Below are 20,627 nucleotides of genomic sequence, written 5' to 3'. Positions count from 1 at the left end.
TTGAGTTTAATGAGCTATTAAAAAAAAAAAAAAAAAAAAAAACTATTTTGAAGGAACAAGGAAGGGTGATGGAGCTTTGAGGATTCCTGCCTTGAGGCAGTGTTTGGGGTGGGGTGGGGCAGGAAGTGGAGAGCTGAGAGTCCTTCCAAAGGAGGCAGAGAAAAGTCTGTGGCCCTGGGACAGCCAGAGCTGGGTTTCCCCTTGCAGGCAAGTGGGAAAGAAAAGGCTCTGACTCCCTCCGCAGAAGTTAGGCCCAAGTCCCACGTGTGGCAGGGAAGCGATCAAGAATGGAAGACCTGAGGAACCACTTAAGCAGGTGACCTGCTCAGACATCCCCTCTCTCTGGAGGTCCCTCGGGCCATGCTTGTTGTATCATGTGAGACCTCAAAACTGGAAGCATCCTGGAAGGGGAGTATGAGTGAAGGTGAACTAGAAGTGATTTATCATGATTAAGGAAATGTGCTATTTCATATGCCCTGCCATGCCAAGTTTTTTTTCAGTCCTATTTGACTTCATGCGACCCTATGGACTGTAACCTGCCAGGTTCCTCTGTCCATGAGATTCTCCAGGCAAGAATACTGGACTGAATTGCCCTACTCCAGGGAATCTTCCCAACCCAGGGATCAAACCTGCATCTCTTAAGTCTCCTGCATTGACAGGATGGTTCTTTTTACCACTAGTACCACATGGGAAGCTCACTATTTCAAGCACACTCCCACATTTGACCATGAGATTCATACCTGCCATACTGAGGAACAAGCCAGGCAAGCCTTTATGGTAAGAACTAGAGTTTAACTTCCCACAGGATGAATGGTTTAGGAGGTGATGAATTCCTTTAGGAAGGAGATTAGAGAAGGCTTCCTAAAGGAGATGACACTGGAAATGTGTCCTGAGGAATGGGCAAATAGTCATTGGTTGGGGATTAGGGCAAGTGGAGAGAACAGGCCAGATGTGTGAACTTATGTAAGCAAAGGCCTACAAAGGTGGGACACAGCGGGGCAAGTCTGGGAGACTGGAAGTAGTTCAATGTGACAGTGCTTCATGGATTTTGGAGGTTATGTGGTTGGAAAGGGACCTGAGCCCATATGCCAAGGTCTTTGCCTGTTAAATTTTTACTTCATCCTGCAGATCGTGGGAAGCCAATAGGAAAATGGCATACCTACTTTTGGAAAGGTAAGTGGGGACAGGTAAAGGATGGGGTGGGCTGGAGGCAGAAAGTAGGAGATAACCACCTCTTGCTGCTTCCTTCTGCCTGCCCTCCAGCCCCTGCAGGCCTGACCATCACTGACTTTGCCTCAGGTCAAAGGGTCTGAAATGAAGTGCTTTTGCCTAGGACTGTATTTGAGATGATCATTAATACATTTTTTCCACATAATTGGTTTAGCTCTCCTCAGACACTGTCTTCTCTTTGTTCTACCTCTTCTGTGTTACATGTATGGTCACAAAAGCAACACTGATTTTGGAAGAGAAACAGAAAGGGCTTTCCATAGAGGCAAAGAAGGGGGTGTTCCATGGTAGAAATATAGAGAAGGGTGGGGAAGGGCTGTATTTCCTTAGAATAGTCCAGCAGGTCATCTGTTGTACCTTGGCACCTAGAGGATAGAAGTCATTCACTTACTTATCCAGTAGCATCTCCTAAGCCCTTTCTCTACCTAATAAGCACTTAGCACAGTGGTAGGTGGGAGCTAGAGGACACACCTCACTTGCTTGAGAGGAACTCGAGAAACCTGTGTGGGAGACAGACGAAGCAAAAAATTGTAATTCACCGTCTTAAATGTTCCAGGGTTTGGGGAGGAGGCAGTGGCTTTACATTCTTGAGCTCTAGGTCTTCAAAGAGCAACCTTAGACACTAGCCATGAAGGGTGGGCTTGGGCAGGTACCCATGGGGTAAGAGGGAAGAATCAAAAGACTGGGTCAAGTTTGGGATGGACATGTACACACTGCTATTTTTTAAATGGATAACCAACAAGAACCTGCTGTATAGTACATGGAACTCTGCTCAGTGTCATGTGGCAGCCTGAATGGGAGGAGAGTTTGGGGGGAGAATGGATACATGTATATGTATGGCTGAGTTTCTTCAGTGTTCACCTGAAACTATCACAACATTGTTAATTGGCTATACCCCAATACAAAATTTTAAAAAGTTAAAAAAGACTGGGTCAAAGAGGATGGGTGGGTGTCTGGTGACACCCACCACCAAGAACAGTGAGCTCATTGAAGCAGGTTGACCTACTGTATTGGTTTCCTATTGCTGCCATAAGAAATTGCCACAAACTTAATGGCTTAACACAACACAAACTTCTTGTCTTATAGCTCTGGAAGGTGAAAGTCTGTCAGGGTCTCACTGGGGTAAAATATGGTATCTATAGGGCAGTGGTCCCTTGTGGAGACTCTAGGAGAGAACCTGTTTCCTTATCTCTCCCAGCCTCTGGAGGCTGACCAAATTCCTTCACTCATATCTCCCTTTCATCTTCAAAGCCAGCAGTGATGGGTCAAGACCTCCTCATATTGCATCACTCTGATCTCTTGCCCCACCCATCCCAATTTTATGGACTCTTGGCAATTACACTGGACCCATCTGGATAATCCAGGATACCCTCCTTATTTTAAAGTCAGCAGATTAGTGATTTAATTCCATCTGCACGTTAATTCCCCTTTGCCATGTATTAATAACCTAACATATCCACATGTTCTGGGGATTATAATGTGGACATCTTTGGAGGGAAGGGTTATTCTGCCCACCACACCCATCTAACCATCAGGGTGAGGTCCCAGCCTGAAGATGAACACTGGGCATCACAGAGAAACTACCTTCTTCTTTTACTATATCTACCTGGAATAGCCTTTAAAATTAGGCAGAAGAATTAAAAATGGTAAGAATTAAAAATCACTAAGATAAAATCATAATTTTAGTCATAAAGAAATAAAAGCAGGCTAGGAACTTGGAGAAAAACAGGGGAATAAGGAGAATAAATTCAGAAGTCTCTGTATGTGGGAGTGGGAGTCAAATGGAGAAGGTGAAGTGAATGAGGAATGAACAGACATGGTTTGCTTATTTCAGGTTTCTAACTGGAGTCCCTGGAGAAATGCTGGTGGTCTGGCAGGAGGGTCTTAGAGCAGGGCCGTGGAAGAAACAACATCCCGGCAGTGTCTTGGGCACACTCAGGATGGTGAAGAACACCTACCAAGGCTGGTCAGAAGCTAGAGGACAGTTCTGGAAGTCACACCTGTGTGGTCTTTGGGGATGAGCACAGAACAGTGAGTCAGGAGGTCTCAATTCTAGCCCAAGTTTTTACCACCTTGAGCAAATCATGTCACATGTAGGTCTCAGTCCTTTCCCCTGTAAATAAGGGGCTGTTCTAAAGGGCAACCAAGGCTCTGTTTAAACAGGCCTGGTACCCACATTCAGCTAAGTGCCCTTGGTCCCTGTTGGACCTTCAGGACACTGGTTATCATGGCCCGTGGCTGGCACGCACCGGGAATGCAGGGCTGTGCAAACATGATATGACAGTTTCCAGCTCCTGGCTCCCATGAGAGCCTGTTCTGTGGAAGGAACCCCTTGGACACTGCTTTCCTCCTGGGCTTCAGTGCTTAGAGCCCTTGCTCTTTGTAACCCACTCAGCTCCGTCATGTGAGCCCTCGTCCCCATATGGATCACTGATGTTGGGTGTGTGGACTTTGACAAGGGTGGCGGACAGTATGCGGTCATACTGGCCCAAACAGGACGGAAACAAGGCATCTCTCAGCCAGGTCCCCCTGCCACCCCACAGCTGCTTGACTGGGTTGCCCACCACCACAGCCATGGTCCTGAATTCTGTTCCCCTTCAGGGAGCAGGAGTTCAGGCCTCCGTGCCTTCCCTTAGGGCCCTGGTACCAGCGTTGGGAGATGGGGGCTGGGTCAGAGCTGGGCTCTGAGGCTAAGCCAGTGATGCTTTCTGGGCCTGAGGGAGGATGGCAGTGGTGCTGTGCCCCATGGATATCACCTCTGGGGAGGGAGTCGCTCAGAGAAAAGCACTGAGACCCAGGCTGTGACTCGGTTGAGGGAGACATAGTATGGACTTTTACCACACAAGTTTATTTAAATAAAAGTGAACACATATGCAGGCTGGGTGGCCCGAAGGGCTGGGGACGGGGAGGCGGGCAGAGAAAAGGCAGACGTACAGGAGGTCCGGGCTGAGTCTGTGTGGTATGAACCAAGCTGCAGGGGAGTGGCTGGGAGCCTCAGGGCAGTGCCGGGCTGTGGTGCTGGAGGCAGGGGGCCAAGGGTGGGCGAGCCTGGTGCCAGGAGGTCGTTTTCATCCCTCACATGCTCCCCTCCCTCTCCCTGACCACCAGGGCCTTAGGTACCCCCTCCTCAGTCCCCCATCCCGCTCCTGACATCAGCCTTTCCCTCAACTACTGGGAAGTCAAAAGACAAAATAAATAAGAATCGGTGAGTTCAGTCACGGCCCTGGCAACGGGGGAAGGGAAGCCAAGCCAGGCACGCTGCCCCGGAGCCCGTGCTGCCAGCCCTGGGAAAAGAACAGGTAAAGTGCAAGGAAAATCCAGTAAGTAAAAATATACCAATGACTTTGTCAAATATACAGCTGCTGGCTGTCAGGGGAGCGGGTGGCTGGCTGGGGCGGGTGGCTGCGGCACCCTGGGGGAGTGTTGGCCAACACAGCATAGAGACAACGGAAATAAATAGGGGTGGGGAGTGGGCAGGGGTCCCGCCCACTGGGCCTGTGCCTGCTCACCTGCCCCGTCCCCCCAAGCCCTGCTCGCCAGGCTCCCCAATGCCGCGGCACTGACATAAAGCACCGGCCGACTGGCTGTCAGGAAAGGAGTGTAATGTGGGGGTGGGAGCGGGGTGGGGAGGCACGGAAGCCGTGCAGTCAGCCAGGGCTGGGGCCGCCCTCAGTACTCGTCCTGGTCTTCCTGTTGGTGTTCCTCAATCTCATCGTCTTCAGGGGGTGCAAATCCTTCCTGGAGGGTGGAAGGGAGAGAGATGCTGAGCCAGGCAGGCAGGCTGAAGTTGCAGACTCCTGCAGATGGCTTGGAGCCAGCCTGGGTTCCGGCCCCTTGCCGCGGCGCATGCTCTGTGGGATCTTGGGCTGGTGCCTTCAGCCGGCTGCCTTCACTGGCCCGTGCTCCCCAAGGTCCCTTCTGGTCTCAGGGTCTGGTGGGAATGGGGGAGGCCCATCAGGTGCCCGGCAGGACTCACCTCGGTGGCGTAGAGGATGCCAATGATGCCCGAGATGACGGGGCTGTTCTCACTTTCGTGTTCCTGGCAGATGAGCTCAATGTCTCGAAGTTTGCTGAAGTAGAAGTCACGCTCCTTCTCCAGTCCATCCACCGTTAGCTTCAAATCCAGTAGCTGCTCGGGTGGGGGAGAAAGTGGTGTTCAAGCAGAGACCCCGGCGTCAGCCTCCCTTCCAGCCCTGACGCCCCAGGGGCCTGGCTTTCTCAGCTGCCCGTTGCACCCCACTCACTTGCTGGTTGAGCTCAAGAATCTGGGCATCGGTCTCGTGGCCACCATTTCGGGCTGATGGAGGATTCTTCCGGAGGATACAGGGGGGAGCCACGTTGCTCAGCCGGCCGGAGGTCTGCATATTTTTGGGGCCTGTGGGGGATGTCCTCTGTGGAACTGTCCAGAGGAGGAAAGTCAGATGGGGCTGCGTGAACCCACAGCCCACAGACGTGGCACGAGACAGCCTGGTGTGATGGCAGGGCAGGCCCATGCGAAAGGCAGGCACTCTTGCCCTCCCCTCCTCTCCCACTCTACACCTAGGCCTTAAGCCACGACCACACGCGACACCACAGCAGCTGGGCAGCCCTCTGGCAAGCCTGGGAGAGCAGGGGTGAGAGGAGCTAAAGAAAGTGTAAGGTGTGGGGAGGGAGGAGAGCTGGACTGAGGGGGAGGGGAGGGGAACTGGGATCGCGAATTTGGGGAGTGAGGCTGGAAGGGTGAGGGCCCTCTTGTACTGACAGCTGAGGCCTGAGGAAAAGCAGCGGGCACAGGTCCTCAAGTCTGGCTCTTGCTGGGTCTTTCCTAACAGAAGCCCCAGCCCACAGCCACCCTCCCTGGGGTGACTTCAGAGTCTCCAGACTGCAGGAGACCACAGAAGCCTTCCCCTGCCCATGGGCAGCCTGGGCCTTGGTACGGGCTTGGTGCCCTCTGCTGGGCCTGACTCGGGTGCCCCAGCTCCTCCCCCGCACGCCGTCATGCTCTGGCCACTTATTTTCCAGCTAAAGGCAGCTCCCGGGACAGAGCTTCTAATGCAAAGCAAGCAGGAGAGTGGGGGCAGGCCCAGGGGGCGGCAGCGCACACGGAGGAGCCGCTCTGCTATGACGGGTTCAGACGCAGGGGGACTGCTCCCCTTCCCTGGCCAATCCTCTCCCTGAGGCCCTGTGGCTTTTCTCCCTTCTCTTCTAGAACCCAGACAAAGCCTCGTTTCCAGAGATTGTCTCTTGAGGACTTGAGGCTGTGAGATTCTGGAAACGCAGGAAGATTTGGTCCGGCTGGGCAAACGCCCATCCCCAGGGAATCAGGTGGGTAGAGGGCAGGAGGAGTCCTTGGTGCCGGCCCCAGGCCCTTGGCCAGGATGACCTGGACACAGGAACTGTGCCATGGGCTGCCCCGTCACCTCAAGGCCAGCGAGTTAGCTTGGGCGGCAGGAGGAAGTGGCTCGGGCCTCCCACCACCAGCGGCCACCTGGGCTGGCACCGGGGGCTCTCCTCCCACTGCGACTCCCCCTGGTCTAAGTGGGCAGCAGGCGGCGTCATCTGAACTCCGTGATAACAGTCTCCTTTAGGCTGGCGGGGGCCGGGCGGGCCGTTGGCCCAGGGGGCGCTCCTGGCTGTAGAGCCCCGCCGGCCCGGCCCCCCACACCCTCTCCCCAGCTCGGGCACGTTACCTGCTGTGCCAATGAGTTTCTTGGATTTGTTGAAGATCTGATCACCTGGGTTAGGAGGTGGTGCTACGTCCTGGCCCTGCCGCGCCAGCAGAGGGTTGTAATCCTTTCCATCATAGTTTGCGTCAAAGAATTTCTTAAACCACTGAATAAACTCAAAATTATCTTGGAATTTTCCTTTCACTAATTTCTCTACAGGAATGATCTGAAATAGACCACAGAAGCAGAGAACTTTAACCTCCGGCTGCCGCACAGCTGCCGTCCTTTGAGGGAGGGCTGCTGCTGTCAGGAAGGCCAGCCCCGGGGCTGCAGCGGCCCCACCTTCTCTGGGGCCCCTCCCCCCGCCCCGCCCCGTGCCGACAAGAGCCGGTGGGTAGGCTCCAGAGCCCTCCGCCTGGGGTCCAGAGACAGCCCTTTCCTCCGGGCACAGGAGAAAGTGCGTGGGGTGATGTCCCTTGGTGCTGCTCCCTGCACGTGGGGTGGGGGTTGCTGGAACCAGGGTCCTGGGTCATCGAGGCAGCAGTGAGCCAAGAGACTTTTCTTGGGCCCTACAGAGGAGGAACTTAACAGGAGCAGTACACCGAGAGGCTCAAGTGTGGGGTCCAGAGAGGAGGAAGGGATGGGAATGTGGTCAGGTTGGTGTGTCAAATGTTGTGGGGTTTTCCACTGAGCCTTGAGCTGGGGGAGCATGCCCCCTGGAGAGGCAGTGGGTGGAGAGTGGCATCAGAGCTGGAAGGACCCCAGCGGGCCCTGGTGCGGGCCATCTTCTTCCCTGGGGTCACAGAGCTCCTCGGGGGCCCCTCAGAGAGCAGACACCTACTTTGTCAACACCCATCTTCTTGAAAGCTGCTTGCAGCACCTTGAAGTTGTGGATGTATTCGTGCTCTAGCTTGGCCTGGAACTTCACCTTCCTCAAGTGCACACAGCCAGGGAAGAGCATGTCCATGAACTGGCAGTAGGCTGCCCCTGCAGAGAAACATGGGCAGCTTGCTTTCACTTTCCTGGGCCCACTGGGGCTACTCCCCCAAACCTCCCCATCTCCTCTTCTCCTTCTCTGGGGCCAGGGCCAGTCATACTTGCAAAATAGTGAAGTGAAAGTCACTTAGTCATGTCCAACTCTCTGTGACCCCATGGACTGCAGTCCACCAAGCTCCTCTGTCCATGGAATTCTCCAGGCAAGAAGACTGGAGTGGGTTGCCATTTCCTTCTCTAATACTTGCAGGATAGGCACAGCCAGAATTCCCAAGAATGGGAGCAATTACCATATAATGATACAATGAGGTACCAGCACCATATCAAACACTGGCTTCCCCTGGTGGTTCAGGGGTTAAGGAATCTGCCTGCAGTGCAAGAGCCACAGGAGATGCAGTTTTGATCCCTGGGTTGGAAAGATCCTCTGGAAGAGGGCATGGCAACCCACTCCAGTATTCCTGCCTGGAAAATCCCATGGACAGAGGAGCCTGGCGGGCTACAGTCCACAGCTTTGCAAAGAGTAGGACATGATTGAATCGAGTTAGCGTGCATGCACCGTATCAAACACTGCATGTATGACATTCAGTCCTAACAGCAACCCTACTTATACAGCTGATGTCATCTCCATTTATGGACTGGAAAACTGAGACCTAGAGAGGGGTGGTGACTTGCCCAGGGTTGCACTACAGGAAGAGCTGAGACTGGGACCTCCTGAGTGGCTGGGCTGGACCTGGTGCTGGTGACCTCTGGTTCCCTGCTTGCCTCTCCTGCAGCCCTGCACTGTACTTCTGCTGCTCTTCGCTTTGGACTTTTTCCATCCCATGGAGACCCCCCATTTCCTTCCTTCAACTCAGAAGTTTGGCTGGTTGAGGCTCTGCAGGTCTCCTTAATCTCCTTAATCCTCAATGTCCGCTGAGGCTGTTCTGCCTCCCGCCTTCCCTGCCCTCCCCTCCACACCCCCCTTCCCCGTTCCCAGCCTCCAACCTGAGCAGAGCTGTTCTATCTTGGTATAGTTGAGGTGCAGGGAGTCGTTGACCCACGCAAGCATATCATGGCGACTCAGATTCTCACTGGTCACGGATGTGGAGTACACATTGACGGCCATGCCCCAGCTGCAAAGAAAGAGGAAAGGCAAGGTCAGCCCCTGGGGGCCTTGAGCTGTTCTTGGGCCCAAAGGAGAGAAGGGGCTGGAGGGTCCCTGGAAAAACGAGGAGCATCTTCCTCCAGACTAGCAGCTTACCTCCTGGAGAAGGGGTACTTACTCACCCTTGAACATCTGGTGAGTACCTACTATAAGATCTCCTGGAGAAGGGAATGGCAACCCATTCTAGTATTCTTGTGTGGAGAATCCTACAGACAGAGGAGCCTGGCAGGCTATAGTCCATGGGGCCACAGAGTCAGACACGACTGAGCGCATACACATACTATACAGGGTGTGTATGTGTGCTCCGTTGGGTCTGACTGTCCAAGGAATTTTCCAGGCAAGAATACTGGAGTGGGGTGCCACTCCCTACTCTATGGGATCTTTCGGACCCAGGAATTGAAACTGCGTCTCTTGTATCTCCTGCATTGGCAGGCAGATTCTTTACCACTTTGTTGTTACTCAGTTGCTCAGTTGTGTCCAACTCTTTGCAACCCCATAAGTTCCAATATTTTGGCCACCTGATGCGAAGAGCCGACTCACCAGAAAAGACCCTGATGCTGGGAAAGATTGAGTGCAACAGGAGAAGGGGGCAGCAGAGGATGAGATGGTTAGATAACATCACTGACTCAATGGACATGAATTTGAGCAAACTCTGGGAGACTGAAGGACAGGGAAGCCTGGCGTGCTGCAGTCCATGGAGTTGTAGAGCTGGACATGACTGATTGCATGTGCGTGCGCGCACACACACACACGCACACACACACACACACACACTATACGACGGACGGACCTGCGCTAACAAGTGGTGAAGTCAGGCGTGGTCTCTGCCTCCAAAGAGTTTACAGACAGGCAGATGTCCAGAGCAGGGAGTAATGGGGCAAGAAGAGCAGGACAAGCAGAGTTCAGGGGTGGCACAAAGAAAGGAGTGACCTTTTCTGCTTGACGGGATCAGCGAAGACTTCAGAGCAGTCTGAAAGGGGAAGGAATTTTCTGAATGTATGGGGGGACAGGGTGGAAGGGCTATGCAGGCCTCAGGACTAGCAAGAACAAAGTTATGGCTTATTGCTAGGATTCTGAGCTGTTCAGCAGGCAGGGGAAATGGTGTTCATGTTGGGGTGTGGTACAAAGAGACCAGAAGGGGCTGGTTGCTCCAGGCTTTGTTTACTATGAGGAGGAGTCTGTTTAAACAAGGGAAGCCATTAGAGGATTTTAAGCAGATAGTACTTGACCAGGTTTGGGTTCTAGAAAGCTGACTCATCTTCACATCTGCTCTGACTTCAAACTCTATATCCCTGTGGCTTGCTGATGCATCCACAGACACCTGAATTTCGCTTAAACAGAAACTTCCCTTAATACATACTCTGCTTCTGAATTTGTTATCTCAGTGAATGTCACCTTCAGTCACCCCATCACCCATGCTGGAAACCTGTGGGGTCAGTCCAGATAGCTTCTCCCCCTCATCCTCAAAGTCCATCATTCAGCAATGCAGCTCTGCCCTCCAATGTGCCTGCTCTTCTGCGCCTCCTGCTGCCTTGGGGTTTCTGCACATCCATTCTCTCTGGCCAAGGTGAGCAAGAGCCTCCTAGGGGGCCCATCAGCCTCCAGGCTCTTCCTTGCTCTAGTCCATCGCTGACACTGCTGCACTCAGACTCCTGGAAAACAGCCCTGGTCTCTCCAACCCCTAGCTCACAAATGAGACACAAACGAGCGGTCACACACGAGACACCCAGTGGCTGGACTTGCCTTGCAGACTTGAACGGTTTCGCACTCACAGTGTTGGAAACACTTTTGAGTTAGTACTCAAGATTTTTCTGAACAGAACTGAACTCAAGATTTTAAAGTTGGGATGTTCCACACAAGCAAATTGGGATTTCTGGCTTCTTTTGGCAACCCTGAGTCCATGTTCCCAGCAACTTACAGCTGGAGCTGAGCAGAGGCGTCCCCCTCCGGCCAGTGGGTGTGAGTGTGTCCTTACCCTCCCCTCATTCCCCGCGCCCCCCCCCCCCAGAGGTCAAGTGTAGGTTGCTGTTTATTACTGACTTGCACTGTTAAGAGGGAAAACTGTCTTGTAACTAGGTCTTTTATCAGAAATGGAGAAACAGGACTGCATATTCCCAGAATTGGGAGAGTACGTATTTCTGGAGTGAAGAGTATTTCTTAGGTTTAATATAAAAAGTGTCTCCCTGAAGGAAGAATACACCCACCCCACTTCCCCATCCAGAGGGCATCTGTTCTTGTAACGTCACCTGCTTCCCACCACTTGTCAAGCTCATCAACGGGTCCTCCCTCTCCAGCCCTGTCTTCTTTTTTGATCCCCTGGTTGGGAGTCATGGGCAGCTCTCTACTCACCTTCTGCCTGGAATGCAGTCCCACCCCACAGTTCATTCATTCTCTGCTCTAGAGGCTCTCAAACGGTGGTCCCTGGTGAACCATTGGTGCCCTGTGGGCATCAGCTTGTTAGAGATTTCAAGTTAGAAATTCCTGTGTTTGAGCTTTGCCTCCGAACCGACCTACTGAGTCAGAATCTGCACTTGACCAAGAGGGTCTACAGGCACAGTCAAATTAGAAAAGATGCTTAAAGAGGTGGCTCGGTTGGCATCTGCTAGGCTGTGCTCCCCCACAGCCCCACTCAAGTATAGACAATGGAACTTCACTAGATGCACATTTAATTTCAATACATTTTTTGGGAAAAAAAAATCAGGAAACCCTCCTGTATATTCCTAGTCCTTCCTCCTTTTAAAAATAGACTTTGTCCTTCATTGCCTAGAGGAAGGAAGACCAAGATAGGGCTGGAAAGCCAAGGGAAACAAAAATTATTGTCATAGGAGCTTCCAAGGACTCCGGAGCTGACAATTGCAGAGATTTCCAAGGGTAATTTTGACTGCACTTGAGTATCCTCTTACACAGTGGTTCTGAACCACTACCCTGTAATCTGACCATTGCACTAACCACTGGACTTGTTGAAATGCCTGCCTCTGTCATCAGTAAGCACCTCAAAACCAGGAGTGGTGTTTCTAGGCCTGTCACAGGGAAGGTATTGAGCAAATCTGTTGAATGATTGACACCTTCTCTCTTCTTTTTGAATCCTCTTATATCCTCTTATATATGACACCTTCTGGCCTGGACCCTCCCTCCCCAACTCAACCTTCAGGACTTAGCTGGGGCTCCAGCTCCTCTAGGAAATGTTCTCTGAGCTGTTGTGCAGGGAGACATGGCCCTGCTCTGTGTCTCTCTGTCACCCTGAGCATACTCAGTCATGGCATTGATTCCATCCTCTTGAAGCCACTTGTGTGTCTGCCCCTTCCACCTGACTGTAAACTCCTCAGTGACCAGGCTGTTTCATTCACTTTGGGGTTCTACATAAATTCTCAATGAACGATAATCACAGAGATTGGAGTTGGGAGAGTGCCTCTTGGATTCCAGGGAGCTCACCTAAAGTAACCTCAGCAGGCAAGGCAGGAGTATGTGGACACCAGACTTGATTAGGGAGGCAGGTAGGGAAGGTCTCAGACTTGACTGGGGAGGCAGGTGGGGAAGGTCTCAGACTTGACTGGGGAGGCAGATGGGGAGGGTCCCAGACCTGACTGGGGAGGCAGGTGGGGAGGGTCCCAGACTTGACTGGGGAGGCAGGTGGGGAGGGTCAAGGCAAGTGTATTGTATTTTGATGAGTATTTAATTAGGAACTCTGAGAAATAAACAGATCTGCCCCATGCTGAAAGAGTTTATAGTCTTACTGGGGAGACCAACATACAGGAGAAAAATATAACCAAATGCCCCAAAGTGTGGTGGAAATAGTAGGTGCCCCAGGAAGACGAGAAGAAGAGAGTGTGCAGAGCTGGAGAGTGGATTTGAATGACCCTAATATGAATGGTCTATTTCCCATGAAGTGATGGGACCAGATGCCATGATCTTCAAGGGAAATAGATGGGGAAACAGTGGAAGCAGTGTCAGACTTTATTTTGGGGGGCTCCAAAATCACTACAGATGGTGATTGTAGCCATGAAATTAAAAGACGCTTACTCCTTGGAAGGAAAGTTATGACCAACCTAGATAGCATATTAAAAAGCAGAGACATTACTTTGCCAACAAATGTCCATCTAGTCAAGGCTATGGTTTTTCCAGTGGTTATGTACGGATGTGAGAGTTGGACTGTGAAGAAAGCTGAGTGCTGAAAAATTGATACTTTTGAACTGTGGTGTTGGAGAAGACTCTTGAGAGTCCCTTGGACTGCAAGGAGAGCCAACCAGTCCATCCTAAAGGAGATCAGTCCTGGGTGTTCATTGGAAGGACTGATGTTGAAGCTGAAACTCCAGTACTTTGGCCACCTCATACAAAGAGTTGACTCACTGGAAAAGACCCATGCTGGGAGGGATTGGGGGCAGGAGGAGAAGGGGACGACAGAGGATGAGATGGCTGGATGGCATCACTGACTTGATGGACATGAGTTTGAGTAAACTCCGGGAGTTGGTGATGGACAGAGAGGCCTGGAGTGCTGTGATTCATGGTGTCGCAAAAAGTCGGACACAACTGAGCAACTGAACTGAACCAAATATGAATGGTCAGACCCTGCCAGACTTTCGTGGGGAGCAGGTGTGCAGAGGTCTGTGGGACCTGAATGCAGAGGGGACAAGGCTTCTCACAGGCTTGAGGACTCATTTCTCCATGAAGCCTTGGGGGCTCTTATGGACCTGGGCTCCTGAGGCAGTCTGAGCTGGTCAGGGGTGGTTCTGGGAGGCATAGGGTGGTCTTAGGTTGGTCCTGGGAGCTCCTGAGCAAATTTAGGGATTTTTTTCCTGTTTACTGTGTATGGTTTTCAAGTGCTGATTATTGAAAAATAGTAGAGGCACTGGTCCCTGTCTAAACTGGTTCTCTAGTTTTTGACTGAAATCATATGAGCTTCAAACATCTTCCAACCTGAGGGCAGCCTTCCTGTGGTTCCTCAGCATCTCTATATTATATATAGCCATATCATGTGTATTATTATATAATATATATATAGTACACTATATAAAATACACTATATAAATATACATTAATTATATTTATACATAGGTGGCTAAAATGGTAAAGAATCTCCCTGCAATGCAGGAGACCCAGGTTCTATCCTTGGGTTGGGAAGATCCCCTGGAAAAAGGAATGGCTACCTACTCCAGTTAATATATAAGTTAATAAATCACCCTGCTTATTTAACTTACATGCAGAGTACATCATGAGAAATGCCAGGCTGGATGAAGCACAAGCTGGAATCAAGATTGCTGGGAGAAATATCAATAACCTCAGATACACAGATGACACCACCCTTATGGCAGAAAGCAAAGAACTAAAGAACCTCTTGATGAAAGTGAAAGAGAAGAAAGAAAAGGCTGGCTTAAAACTCAACATTCAAAAAATGAAGATCACAGTATCTGGTCCCATCACTTCTTGGCAAATAGATGGGAAAACAATGGAAACAGCAACAAACTTTATTTTCTTGGGCTCCAAAATCACTGCAGATGGTGACTGCAGTCATGAAATTAAAAGGCACTTGCTCCTTGGAAGAAAAGCTAAGACCAACCTAGATAGCACATAAAAAGAAGAGACATTACTTTGCTGACAAAGGTCCATCTGGTCAAAGCTATGATTTTTCCAGTTGTCATGTATGGATGTGAGAGTTGGACTATAAAGAAAGCTGAGCACCAAAGAATTGATGCTTTTCAGCTGTGGTGTTGGAGAAGACTCTTGAGAGTCCCTTTGACTGCAAGGAGATCAAACCAGTCAATCCTGAAGGAACTCATTCCTGAATATTTACTGGAAGGACTGATGCTGAAGGTGAAACTCCAGTACTTTGGCCGCCTGATGCAAAGAACTGACTCACTGGGAAATACCCTGATGCTGAGAAAGATTAAAGGCAGGATGAGAAGGGGATGACAAGATACGATGGTTAGATGGCATCACCAATTCAATAGACATAAGTTTGAGCAAGTTCCGAGAGTTGGTGATGGACAGGAAAGCCTGGTGTGCTACAGTCCACAGGGTTGCAGAGTTGGACACGACTGATTGAACTGAACTGAACTGACCTACTCCAGTTTTCTTTCCTGAAGAATCCTATGGACAGAGGAGTCTGGCAGGCTACAGTTCATGGGGTCTCAAAGAGTCAGACATGACTCAGTGACTAAACAACAACACATAATGTAGTACATATTCATATATAGTATGTATATATAGTATATATGAATATATTTATATATGATATAGTTGGCTCTCAGTGTCTATGGGAAATTTGTTCCAGGACCACTGTGGATACCAAAATCTATGGGTGCTCAAGTCCCTTATGCAAAATGACATGGTATTTGCAAATAACCTCTGTACATCCTACTGTATACTTTAAATCATCTCTAGATTATATATAATACCTCATACAAGGTAAACGCTATGTAAGTAGTTGCAGTTTCATGGCAAATTCAAATTTTACTTTTTCGAACTTCCTCAAATTTTTTTCAAATATTTTCCATTTGTGGTTGTTGAATCCATGGGTATGGAACCAACAAATATGGAGACTTGACCGTGTAATATATTTGGTGATACACACACACACACACACACACACACACACACACACACAGCTTTTATGTCTACATAATTTAAAATATACTCCTGATACAGAACCCAGTAATAGAACCACAGTCCTCCTCTAATGCATTGTGTGGCCCGAACTGCAATAGCACAGGCTATATATTGTGGGGGTGGGTCACATGAAGTAGGGTGGCAGGGTGGGGTGGGTATGGGTGGGCAGCTGATACGTGGAACAGAGCCTTGTCTCCACTCAGGACTGGCTCTGGTTCTTTCAGGTGATGCTACCCTCTGGCCCAGCTTTTTGGGTTCATTTTGGCTCAGGAGGACTCATCCAAGGCACTCAGGGCTCTTTGCAAGGATCTCCAGTCACACTTGCTGGGGGTCATGAAGAAACCCATCTCCTAGTTCTCTTATTCCTTGTTAGGATAGGGTGGGGGGGGGGCAGGATGCCCTTCTTTTAATGCTCCTCTCCTAGATTTGGCCCTATAAATACAGCTAAATTGTGACCAGCAGGTGGCACCAGGTCCTGGGCAAAGACGCCTTTAAAAGTTTCTCCCATCCCTAAATTCCCCTCTCCATAGCTCAATTCAGACAAGGAAGAGTTCCTGACTTTGACCCTATCCCTCAAAGAGAAAGCCTGGTTGGGTCAAAACCTGGTGGTATCAGGGCAGCGGCTTGAGTGGAATCCTTGTTCCTGACCCAAGTGCCCTCTAAGAACTGAAATGAACTGGAATTGGCTAGGGCGTTGGGTCAACTCTAAGATTTTGGACTCAACTAAACCAACCCCCCAATTCCCCAGAGCCGTAAGTTAAATGCATCAATGGATCCAACTTCCAATGACTTTTTGTACTGGGGGTTGACTCAGGCCTAGACTCAAGCCAGACCAGCTTCTTGAGGTGAAGGTATATAAAGCATCCACCCAGGTATCTTGCCCCAAGTGAACCAGTTATCCACCACTGCAGCTGAGACAAAATCTGAGACAACTCTTAAAGTGAATGCAACTGTAACCAAGGGCTGGGTCACCTCCCCTGAGAGAACAGAGGCAGGCTCTGTTCCAAGGGCTACAGTAGCCGGGTCTTATTCCACCCCCATCCCTGTGTTTCTACCCTGGCCTCTGCCACATGGTGACTGTCAGGAGAAACAGCTGACTGGGTTGTAGCATGTCACTGTCCAGCCTGAAACCCCATTCAAGAATCAGACTGAGGACATGGCCTTGGGAACAATCTGCTCTGCAAGATCTTGACTCCTGCTCCTAGGACTGGGATCAAGGAAAAGAAAAGTTGAGGAGGTTTAATCTGGTGATATGCAAAATCATTTCCTATGCGAGGACCGGGAGGTTCACGATGCAGTCACTGGTAATGGGAAAGACAGTTATCACTCATCAGGAGAGGCAGAGCTGTCAGTCATTCTGCAGTCGGAGGCCTCCAACATGGTCATCAAGACCAAATCTGAACATCCCGTGGCTGGAAAGAGTTTCTAGAGACCATCCAGTTCCTTCCCAGATCCCTAGACTGTACTTAGAGCTAGGCAATTCCTAAATCATAAACAAGACTGCATAACTCTGAAAGCTCATTCTAATGTTTAATAACCTTATCACTGGCCTAAATCTAACTGACTTTTTAAGTCTTCAGTGGAGCTCTACCTTGCACAAATATGTCTTGGAGATAACCCAGGGGTCATCTGCTCAGTCTTCTCTAGTTCTTTGGTCTCCAGAACTCCTTGCAGTTCCCAGTTCCTTCTGCTCCCCACAGCTATGAGGGACACACTGGGCCTTTCAGCCCTGTAGTGGGTGTTGGACCTGCCTCCAGCAGGCTCCAAAATGGTTGCTTTAAGAATACCAAATCTCCAGTCACACAACCTGAGCTTAAATCCTGGCTCTAACATTTCCTAGTTGCTTGACTTTGGGTCTCAGTTTCCTCATCAATAAAATGGGGACAATGAGAGTCCCCACTTCACAGAGCTGTTTCAAGAACTAATTGAGTCATGTGTATAAAGTGCTGGACAGACCCTGGCACCTGGTAAGCACTTAGTCAGTATTATCAGCATTATTAGGGCAGACACTGAGATCCAAGGTCACATTCCTGAGAAGCAGGCGCCCAACATACATCCAGCTTCAGGCCTCCAAGATCCTGGAATTCCAGTCTAGAAAGGAGACAGACCACAGAATTATGCCTTTCTCTGCCCTTTCTGCCTGGGAACAACCATCTGGGCTACCTGAAGCTGGCGCTTCTAACCACGATCCCTCCCCAACTCCAGATTTCCCATACATTCTGCTTTGTAGATGCCATCCTACCAGTCAGGAAAACTGGAACAGACGCTGTGGGATCAGAGGAGACAGAAATCTGAGGAGCTTGCCAAAATGTTTCCTGCTCCTGACATGGGGCAATGCCCATTGTCATCTGGTTACCCCTTTCTGCCCGGGCCCAGGGGGCTGAAGTCACCTGTTTGGAAAGTCTGCAAAATTGTTAACCCCTTGCCCCCTGGGTTACACACCCAAGTTATCCTGGGATTGCATGGAGGCAATAAGTGCAGACAGGGAGGCAGGGTTCTGAGGGCCTGCAGGAGCCCTGCCAGCGGGTCACAAAGCCCTGGCAGACCCAGCCAATCACCTTCTTCTCATGGTTGACCCAGGACCTGACTCATGGGGAGGCTCAGCCTCCTGAAGCTGAATTTAAAAAGGAGAGATGGGGCAGAAGGAGTAGTTCCAGGGCTGCTGGGGAACACACCCACTCCAGCAGATCCAGGACAGGGATCTGGACCCTGAAGGCTCAGGTAGGAACTGGAGCTTCTCCAGGATTCTATTCTCATTGCACTTTTAGGTCATGTAGCTCTTCTCTAAGATCCTGAACCCTGCTGAGGTCCCAGTCACTGGAGTTCTGAACACGCCCTGCTGACTGTGATCTGAATTCTAAAGAGGCAGGTCTGGATAATGGGGCTCTGCCCTTGCAGCTGCTGTCCCGGGGAAGGTGACCTCTGGGGAGTCCTGACCAGATTGCTCTATCTGGTCATTACTCAAACGGTTAATGGGAATCCAGGAGGGGAATACACAGAACTCCTCACTTGCTAAAATTAATCATTATTAGTAGGGTCCGTGTCCGTGGGCAGGTAGAAAGGCAAACCTTTCTTTCTAATGGCTCTCTACAGAAGATATTTAAGTTCCACAAACACTTCACTTTTTAAGCCAACAAACTTTCATGATGGAACCCGCCATCAGAGCAAGATTACCAGCATCATGTTCCTGGAGCTGTGGGGTGTGGGGAAGCCAGGTTGAATGGTAGATGTGGCTCAGCTACGGGATCTGCCACTCACTGCCCGTAAAACTTTGAGCAAGTATTGAGTTGGCCAAAAACGTTCATACTGGTTTTCTGTAACATGTTGCGGAAAACCCAAATGAACTCTTTGGCCAACATGATAGTTTGAAGTATCCAAGCCTCAGTTTTCAGGTCTGAAGGGTCAGGATGATTCCCTTGAGCATGGCGTTGCTGTGAGCTTAATGAGATACCTCGTCTTTGGGAACCAGAGGTTCATCATCTCCCCACTTTGGGGGCTGAGCAACCTTGATGACAGGCAGAGGATGATGATGTGTCTGACTCATGTTCTTCTTCCCAGGACCCTGGCAAACTTCCCACAGAGCTCCAATTGGGTACCTGAGCAGGGGAAGAGCAGGGGCAGGTGTGACTTCAGGTTGTGGTTCTTCGGCAGCTATGCTGGCGCCCTGGTGCCCGTTTCTTTCCTTCACTAGTACTAGCCTGGGGCCCTGGACACAAGAGCTGCTCAATAAACACTGCTGGATGAATGAATGAATGGGAGCAGCTGAACTGCATTGTGGGGTTTCAGGTGGCAGGTGGGTTCTAAAAGGGTGGTTTTCTGGCCATATTTCCTTTCTGTTGACCACAAGGAGCAGGAGAGGAGAAAACAGGCTGCACCTGCTGGCCACATACAACCAAATGCAGCCTGAAGCCCCTGTATGCTTAGCAAGAGATTGAAAAAGACCACTTCCTCTGATATAAGGAAGAGAAACGAGGTGAAGTGATAGTCCCTCAATTGTGTCCGACTCTTTGTGACCCCGTGGACTGTGGTCCGCCAGGTTCCTCCATCCATGGAATTCTCCAGGCAAGAATACTGGAGTGGGTTGCCATTCCCTTCTACAGGGGATCTTCCTGACCCAGGGATTGAACTTGGGTCTCCCTCACTGCAGGTGGATTCTTTACCATCTGAGCCATAGGGGAAGAAGCCCAGATAGCTGTCAGACTCAGAGCAGGGCTCTGGGATGGTTCTGAGAACAGAACTTGGTACCTGTTGGGAGTACGCCCCAGTTGGGACTGGCTGTCAGTCCAGCTCTGTGCACATCCCAGGGGAGGGGTACGCTAGCCCACCTGCGGCCTGAATGTAGAGAGGGAGGGGGCTGCAGCAGCAGCTGGGATGTGTGGGATAGAGAACATTCATGTCTGCAGCCCTAGTAGGCTTGCTGTGTCCTTCCTGATCCTTCATGCTTCAAAAGCAGCTCTGGTCTTTGGGGTCACATTCAAATCATGTCACTTAATCTTTTCACAGGATGTTTCTTCAGACCGTATGGCTGATAGTTGTCATCTGGCCAAGTGGCATGTTCTCCCCTCCTCTGAAACTGGATTCTATAAATCATTCAGTCTACTCTCCCTCCAGCCCAGGCCCAGGCCTTTCTCTGCTCTCAGAGCCCCTCTCCCCTTCCCCCACCACAGCCAATCCACCAATTTTATTTCCTGGCCTTTTATTAAAAAAAACAAAACAAAACAAAACAAAAACAAACAAAAAAACAAAACAAAACAAAACAAAACAACTTTTGTAGCAAGTATTATTATCAAATTCCACTCACTGGGCCAGCAACCCTTGTGGTGTTAGAGAAAAACTTGCCCCTCACATAGCACACCACCTACACTTGTGAGTTTATCAGCCAGGGGCCTCAGCTCCAAGCTCTAACAATGTGTATTTCCTCACCTTTTGGACAGGCTGCTTATTTCATACTCTGACCTTTCCACCAGCAGGTCTACCTGACGATGTCCAGAACAAACCTGGCAACGTTCAACATC

The 20,627-nt window shown here is 50.3% G+C and overlaps 1 protein-coding gene and 1 non-coding gene across 3 annotated transcripts in view; both read right to left on the bottom strand.

Annotated features, from left to right (window-relative positions):
- Positions 1-4,033: 4,033 nt before the first annotated feature.
- Positions 4,034-20,627, bottom strand: part of MAPRE3 (microtubule associated protein RP/EB family member 3) — a 56,743-nt gene continuing 40,149 nt past the window's right edge. The window contains exons 2-7 of one of the 2 annotated variants that reach the window (XM_065928757.1): positions 8,850-8,977; positions 7,714-7,859; positions 6,897-7,098; positions 5,472-5,626; positions 5,204-5,356; positions 4,034-4,965 (exon numbers count right to left, since the gene is read on the bottom strand). In XM_065928757.1, coding sequence (XP_065784829.1) covers positions 4,897-4,965; positions 5,204-5,356; positions 5,472-5,626; positions 6,897-7,098; positions 7,714-7,859; positions 8,850-8,970 — 846 coding nt within the window. In that variant the 5' untranslated portion in view covers positions 8,971-8,977 and the 3' untranslated portion in view covers positions 4,034-4,896. The remainder of the gene's footprint in view (positions 4,966-5,203; positions 5,357-5,471; positions 5,627-6,896; positions 7,099-7,713; positions 7,860-8,849; positions 8,978-20,627) is intronic. The other variant, XM_065928758.1, reaches the window with a different exon arrangement.
- On the bottom strand, positions 20,379-20,528 carry LOC136165766 (small nucleolar RNA SNORA62/SNORA6 family). Its single transcript, XR_010662747.1, has one exon. It is a non-coding gene; the product is annotated as a small nucleolar RNA SNORA62/SNORA6 family (small nucleolar RNA).

Source organism: Muntiacus reevesi, chromosome 3, assembly GCF_963930625.1.
Source record: "Muntiacus reevesi chromosome 3, mMunRee1.1, whole genome shotgun sequence".
Lineage (NCBI taxonomy): Eukaryota > Metazoa > Chordata > Mammalia > Artiodactyla > Cervidae > Muntiacus > Muntiacus reevesi.
Note: the sequence above shows the minus strand (reverse complement) of the source record. Positions and strands in the feature narration are given on the sequence as shown.